At 46.2% G+C, this 7,964-nt stretch overlaps 1 protein-coding gene across 1 annotated transcript; it reads right to left on the bottom strand.

Annotated features, from left to right (window-relative positions):
• Positions 1-216: 216 nt before the first annotated feature.
• LOC310772533 (vitelline membrane outer layer protein 1 homolog) lies at positions 217-7,598 on the bottom strand (the record flags this gene model as incomplete). Its single annotated transcript, XM_083632365.1, has 4 exons — positions 217-256; positions 2,591-2,905; positions 5,372-5,484; positions 7,386-7,598. 4 exons carry the CDS (start codon positions 7,596-7,598, stop codon positions 217-219), a joined length of 681 nt encoding a protein of 226 aa, XP_083488491.1.
• Positions 7,599-7,964: the final 366 nt, after the last annotated feature.

Here is a 7,964-nt window from a genome sequence, read left to right as displayed (position 1 = left end):
CTGTTGTTAACTCTCATCTCAAAATCTACTTATCTTTTTTCTTTTTCTTTTTACAGACAGGAACATTAAACTACACAACCAGACTTTCAGGTTTTGAAAAAACATTATGGATACAAGAGACAAGCAGATGAGTGCTTTATTTGATGCCTTTAAGTTGACAGGGTCAGGTCAGGTTTATTTGATGCCTTTAAGTTGACAGTCAGGGTCAGGTCAGGTTCAGCCGACCTTCCTCCCAACGAAGCGTCTCAGTTGATCACTGAATATGAAAACACAAAAAATGCATTCATAAAGGGCAAGCATGAATGACTCACAGAAATGCAATTATTGTTACACTTGGCATTTTAATAATGTAATATTCTCAACCTTTCTGTAAAAAAAAAGCAGCCTCGGCACATACTACACTTCCAGCTATTAATATTCACAGCCATTCATAACTTCAAATGTTAAACGAATGGCATGGAATATATATATATATATATACAGTATACAGTATATGTATATATATGATATATACTGTATGTATATATATATAACATATAGCTGTGGGGAAGTCCAGAGAGGACTCCGAAGATGGCGAGTTCTGCCTCCGGCTGAAGGGTAATTTTGTAGGCCTTAGAGTACCAGTCAAATATTTTGGCCCAGAATCTCGACAGTGAAGGGCAGGAGCAGAAGGCATGAGACAGAGTGCCCTCTGACACCTGATACCTGTCACACAGTGGTGAGACAGAGGGGAAGAACTTGTGCAACTTGTGCTTAGAATAGTGAAGACGATGATCAACTTTAAATTGAATCAGCTGGTGTCTACTATTGACTGAGCAGAGTTGTACCACAGACAAACTCCTTTCCCATATAATGTCAGATAATTAAATACCGAGTTCCCCCTGCCACACTTCTCTAATCCTCTGAGTAGAGGCCATGGTGCAGCCATAAAACAGACATACAAATCTAGAAATAAGATGTCTGGAGTGAGGAGGGCACAGCAAAACATTGAAAAAGGCATGTTAATTTGGGAGTGCTTCAAAGGTTTGAATCTTGGATCGAACATGATTTCTGATTTGCAGGAATCTGAGCCAGTTTGTGTCGGGCTTGATTAGATTTTTTGATTTATTAGAAAGAATGTTAAAATACATATACAGCTGTGTCGTTACACTGGCAACTGCTGGAAATGTCAACATCCATCTTCTGGTACACATAAAACATTGCATTCTGGGGACATCTTTGGGGTTGTCCTCTGATAAAAGGAGTGGGACCTGCATTTCCAGGTGTCTCAGTGCGGGTTAGAGATTTTGGTGGCAGTAACTCTAACATATTAACACTTTGAGTGCCACGGCCCTTGGGCAAAAGGTGCTGTACTGTGCCACATAGGCCGCAATGCATTTTAAAACAGTCATATAATTTCTTTAATAATTACTATGTAAACACTGAACACGCACAAATAACGATGAGACTCTCTTCTATCACCTGCAAAAAAAAGATATTGATCCCATTTTCCGTTCTTTAGTTATGAGCCGGAGAAGATAGCTTGATTTGAGCAAAAACAGCCCTTTTTTTCTACGAGCTGAGATAATGACCCTTTTGTGAAAGGAAGCATTTCAAGCACATCATTGACTCATTGCTAATATTTTCTGATGTAATGCTGCAGCTGCCTGGGTCTGTTGTATGCTGTAGTGTCCTGCGTGCCCCACCTCCCCCCCTCCTCCTCCCCCCCCCCCCCCCCCCCCCCCCGTTGTGGGAGGAGTGTCTCTCTGCTCTGCTCGGCTCTGCTGTGAGTGCTTTGCTCTGCGTGTGCTCAGCACTGAGAAGTCCGCTAGATCCAGCTTTTTTACAGCCGCGTGTATGTCACCAGCTTCCAGTTGAGAACTCCACGGCTGATCATGCGAATGGGCTGTTGCAGCGGACACGAGGTGCTCAATTGTGACAGCAGATTGGCTGCTGCAGGGGCACAGCTACGTTATGCTTCAATGAAGCAGCTGCATACGGACGGATGCGATGCGATTTCCTTTTCCACAACGACTTCTTCTGTGTGTTTAACTATACTTTCTCTCATCTGGAGTGCGCTGTCGCCACCTAAGGGTTCTGTAAAATAGGTTAGACACATTCAATAGCTCTCATATTGTAAGAGGCAATGTAAGAAGCTGAGATCGACACCCCCCCGTCAAAAAAACAATTTCGAATTATTGACGCCATTTGGCGTCGCTGGCACTCTACGGTAAATTTCTAATGACGCCATATGGCGTCGCTGGCACTCAATGTGTTAAAGGGACAGTTCACCTAAAACATAAAAAATAAATGTGTTGAAACACAGGTGAAGTTTGTCCAAATAACAAACAGGGAGGTTTCCAGCGAGAGAGAGAGAGAGAGAGAGAGAGAGAGAGAGAGAGAGAGAGAGAGAGAGAGAGAATAGGTCCCCATTGACAATCAGTACAGTACAAGTAAAGTCAATGGGGCTCTCTTCTCTTCTCTGGTGCGGTTTAGTGCCACCTGAGTTCAAAAGGCATCGTTCTCAACTGCCAACTTGAAGTTAGGGGGAAATAATAGATTCTTAGGAAGGAAATTCATCTGTTCACTTGACCACTCAAGACTCTCTAACCTGTGTCTCACCTGCTGGGCCTTGGCGCAGCAATGGAAGCGCACGTCATTGAGGCTGGAGTCATCCAGGCCGTACTGGTACTCCTCCATCTTGGTCTCGATGCCGCAGATCCCTCCCTGGCACTCCTGGCTCCAGTGGCCATACTCGCCCCAGTCCATGCCGGGCGCTTCCAGGATGGGGTTGCTGCTGCAGCGGAATTTGATGTTGTTGGCAGCTGTGTCATCACCGAACGCACCCTGATAGGGCTCTACGCGAAGCTGGAAGGAGGTGAGCACACCCCTGGGACAGTACAGAGGCTGGGACCAGTCACCATAGCTGCACAGGAGAGGAGGGAGACAGGGGAGAGAAGAGATCCAAGATGTGGGTTGGAAACAGTCAAGAACAGTTGTCCTCAAAATGGGGTCCGGGGACCCCCAGGGGTCCTTGAGTGGGTTCCAGGGATCCCCAGCAGAAAGAGGAAAAAATTATTTCACTTTAATTGCATCCATAAGTAACCAGATGACAGAATGTTTGACTTTTTTCAAATATACCATATATCATAATACAGTACTTGAAAAAGGTTTTGCACTGAAATGTTGTATATCTATTTATCTTACTATAATGACGACAGCATCTGTCTGTCTGTCTCTCTAGGCTCCTTCACACCGGCCTTGAAAGCCGAAAAATGCACGGAAAATAGGATTAGCGCCTCCGATGTGAAAGTCGTGAATGCGCTTTGGTGGACAATTGTTTTACGCCTTTTGTCCCGCGACGGGAGGTAGTAACAGCGCCGGGTTACCTGGCAACCCGCCTCCACTTGAAAGGTTGTCGTAGCGAGCCGGAAAAGGTGCGAAAGGTCTGCTCATTCATAAAAAAATTACAGGGGAAATCACCTCATGTGATCAAGAAAGTGCAGTAGTGAAAGTAAAAAAAGTAGACTATACAATCATGACTGCAGAGACGCCAGGAGGAATGCTCCGTGCGGTTAGGCTTTATGCTCAAACGATGTTGACATTAGTTAACATTAAGTAGTCATGTGCATTTATAGCCTATACTATTCCCCCGACGAACGTTATGCAGACTGCAGCTGTTTGATATGCGGGCGTCCGCGGTCGTGTATCGTTCCAATTTTAGTAGGACACCATATCGATCTGCCCGCCCACCATGCGAGTGCACCTATCCTCCCTGCTCAGCGGACTAGGAGGGAAGTCTTGTTGAATGAATTCGTTCATCATACAGTAGCCTAGGCTACACTAACCTATGAAAATATTCATTTGGGCTAGGAGGAGCAGGAAATCCCTCCGCTCGCCTTTCAATGCGGGAGCAGGGGATTTCACCTGAAAGTACAGAGCAGCACGGTAATGTGGCCGTGCTGCTTGGCTCGTGTGAAAGCAATTTCTGTGGCGAGGCGGCTGGCTTTACGGGACTCCTAAACGGCAATTTTTCCGCGATCTGTGTATGAAAGAGCCTTCTGTCTCTCTCTCTCTCTGTCTCTCTGTCCTTCGCGTATCTCGAGAACCGTTGGTTGGATCGACTTCAAACTCGGGGAGTGCGCTGATGGTGACCCGACGGAGTGCGGTGCCCTGTTTTCGTGCGATTCGGATGCGAAACACGTTATATACGATATTTGAATATTTGTCTTCAGTTCTGCGTTCCTTCATGCCCTTTAAGTGTCTGGGCGGGTCGCTCTGTGACAGGAGGTGCGAAAAGTAAATGCAGCGTCGTTAACTAAGTCAACATTGAGTCCTTGAGATTGAATGGGGGGGGGGGGGTGTTAAGTAAACATGAGAGAGAGTAGAATGAAAGGAGGACTTGATGGTGTGGGATGTGTTCTAGCCACTATAGCCAGTGTGGGACTTAATGGGATCTGTTCTAGTCACTAGCCGGTGTGGGACTTGATGGGTTTGATCTGTTCTAGTCACTAGCCAGTGTGGGACTAGATGGGTTTGATCTGTTCTAGTCACTAGCCAGTGTGGGACTAGATGGGTTTGATCTGTTCTAGTCACTATCCAGTGTGGGACTTGATGGGTTTGATCTGTTCTAGTCACTAGCCAGTGTGGGACTCGATGGGTTTGATGTGTTCTAGTCACTAGCCGGTGTGGGACTTGATGGGTTTGATCTGTTCTAGTCACTAGCCAGTGTGGGACCTGATGGGTTTGATCTGTTCTAGTCACTAGCCGGTGTGGGACTAGATGGGTTTGATCTGTTCTAGTCACTAGCCAGTGTGGGACTAGATGGGGTTGATCTGTTCTAGTCACTATCCGGTGGGGGACTTGATGGGTTTGATCTGTTCTAGTCACTAGCTGGTGTGGGACGCGATGGGTTTGATGTGTTCTAGTCACTAGCCGGTGTGGGACTAGATGGGTTTGATGTGTTCTAGTCACTAGCCGGTGTGGGACTAGATAGGTTTGATGTGTTCTAGTCACTAGCCGGTGTGGGACTAGATGGGTTTGATGTGTTCTAGTCACTAGCCGGTGTGGGACTAGATGGGTTTGATGTGTTCTAGTCACTAGCCGGTGTGGGACTAGATGGGTTTGATGTGTTCTAGTCACTAGCCGGTGTGGGACTAGATGGGTTTGATGTGTTCTAGTCACTAGCCGGTGTGGGACTAGATGGGTTTGATGTGTTCTAGTCACTAGCCGGTGTGGGACTCGATGGGTTTGATGTGTTCTAGCCACTATAGCCAGTGTGGGACTTAATGGGATCTGTTCTAGTCACTAGCTGGTGTGGGACTAGATGGGTTTGATGTGTTCTAGTCACTAGCCGGTGTGGGACTCGATGGGTTTGATCTGTTCTACTCACTATCCGGTGTGGGACTCGATGGAGTACAGGAAGCTTCGGTCCTCGTCTTTGGCGCAGATGAGGCGGATCCCGTTCAGGGCGGTGTCGTCCAGGCCGTACTGTTCCGTCTCCACCTGAGGAAATGCAAAGGTCAACCAACCAGAACCAACCGCTTCCGTGTCAAATCAAACTCTTGCTCTCTTTCCTGATTGAGCAACTGGCATATTTGGTGTGAAAAGCCACACCTGGGTCAAAGACAAATGATGTTTATGGATTGTTTTAGTCTCTGCACGTGCCAGTTGTATAGGTTACTAGGCTACCTCACAGCACAAGAAAGGGTCACACTTTATTTGGATAGTCCAATGTTGATGCTCAGTTGCTGTATCAAATGACTAATGTGTCACTAAAAATGTAGTTTTAGATGGTAGAGATGCACCAAATAGGTTACACTTTGTTGAACACCTACTTTTTGTCTTTCTGTCATCTAATAGTTAGGGTTAAGGTAAAAAATGGACTATCCAAATAAAGAAACTTTCAACAAGATCACTTAAAATAACATATGCTATGCAGGGGTAATGCTAGCCTGGGTAAACCCATCCCCCACGTGACCTGCTCTCAGACCTGTTCTCAGTCACTATGGTCTGGATTCCCACCATTGTTAAACGATTTCCTGCGGTTGTTGCCCCCCCCCCGATAGACCGCTCCATTACGCAACCGTCATCCAACCAGCTTTGTGCACAGAGCACATGCGCAGTGCAGCAGATGGCGTCATCGCTCTGCGACCTTTGTTGTTAGCAAGCGAGCTAACTACATTTTCATTCACTAGGCTACTGCTAGCGACGACAATAGCAGTGCGATGGCTACCACCAATGTGAACGATTTTTGCAGATTGTGTAAGAAAAACCTTCATTCTAAAGGCAAGTTGGGCAGCTGCAAACCACTCGAGAAGGGGGTATTTCTACGCCTGGAGAGGGTTGGTGTGAAACTACTCCAACAGGAGAGCAAATCATGTCGGATTTGCCAAACGTGTTCCAATTTCATTTCAAGAGCAGAGGAAACATTGAATACTCTCCAGAAATGGAAACGGAGTGAAGAATCAAGCTCAGAACAACCAACGCTGGTAGCAACGCCAATAAAACCACAAGACTCAAAGCGGGAAAGAGCGTTTTCTCCGAGGAAAACGGCACGGACAATGAAAAGAAAACGACTGCTTTTCCCATCCCCCAGACGCGTCCGTGCCAGAGGGACATCAGCAGCAATGCCACAACGACAAAGTGTGACTGAGGTATGTAGTTGTAACCTTATGTACTCCTCCCGTGCACTCCCGCAAATAAGTAATGGTATGCGCAGCCAGATAGTGACTGGGAACTGAGAGAGCAGGTCACGTGGTGGCTGGGTTTACCTAGGCTAGGGTAATGCTGGGATGTTTTGGTCATTATAGAAGATGGCTAGTTGGACAGACAAGAACACTGCACACGCACACACATGGAGACACACACACACTTCCTCAAATCGTGGCCACCTACACCCCCCCCCCCCCTCCCCAGCTGCACCCCTGTTGCCAATACTCACCAAGGATTCCACATCAATGCTTCATCTGGACTTCATCTTGATTTGCTCCCCTCTCAATTTTTTTTCAAAATCCTTCCAATGATGGAAGTTTGCAGCATTCAAACTCCCCACCCCCACTCTCCCTCAGTAGGTTTTCCACATTTGAATTGGAGGACCTGATATCGTCAGCCAATCAGAGTTCAGTATTGTGAGAACTTTGTCTTCAAATTCATTCAATAAATTATCTTTTGATTAAACTACATTTATTATTACTACATTTATTTATAGAACGTCATTATAAAAAGATTATTCTCATCCTGGGCCATAGTAGCCTACATTTGAAAACAAAATCATATATGACACCTTTAAAAACAATTAGCCTACATAAGCTGTTCATAAGAAAGCAGCGGGTGGGTTCATAGCGGTGTAATCAAAATCCTTGAATAACAATAATAACATTAACATCAACAGAATATTGATTTACCCTAACACTGAAGCCAACAGCAAAGAACTTGTCTGGACACATCTCAGGCCAGGTCCAGTTTCCAAACTGCTCTCCGTTGGTCACAGTGAGTAGAGTGGAGTAAGGTCTGCTATTGAACGACTTGAAGGCACGCTGCAGATGAGTCTTCTGTTGTGCACATAACGCGGGGGACAACACAGCCAGCGTGGCCAGAATGGTAAAGGTGTGAAACATGTCGACAGCAGTGAGTCAGTGTCCCTCAAAGGCCTGGTGAGAAGTGATGGGTTCCAGAGGAAAAGCTTTATAGCTCCAAAATGGCTCATATCACAATTAATCATTGACGGAGTGGATGTGGCATGGGAAGACACAGCTGTTGATGGAGCGAGAGGAGGGGAGTTTCTCACTGGAACGCAAAGACATTGGGTCTGGTTGACTGCCATCAGTTTGTCTATCTCAGGGTTTTTCCTGGCTCAGAATGGGCCTTTGCGGGGGGGACATGGGGGCTACGCACAACAGTAAGTCTTATGTCATGCGTATTTGTACAATTGACTTTTGGGTTAGCGTATGTATAGTCAGGGTTATCATTGTCAGAAATTATGG

Source organism: Poromitra crassiceps, assembly GCF_964638095.1.
Source record: "Poromitra crassiceps genome assembly, chromosome: 1".
Taxonomy (NCBI): domain Eukaryota; kingdom Metazoa; phylum Chordata; class Actinopteri; order Beryciformes; family Melamphaidae; genus Poromitra; species Poromitra crassiceps.
The sequence above is the reverse complement of the archived record's forward strand: the minus strand, read 5'-3'. Positions and strand labels throughout refer to the sequence as shown.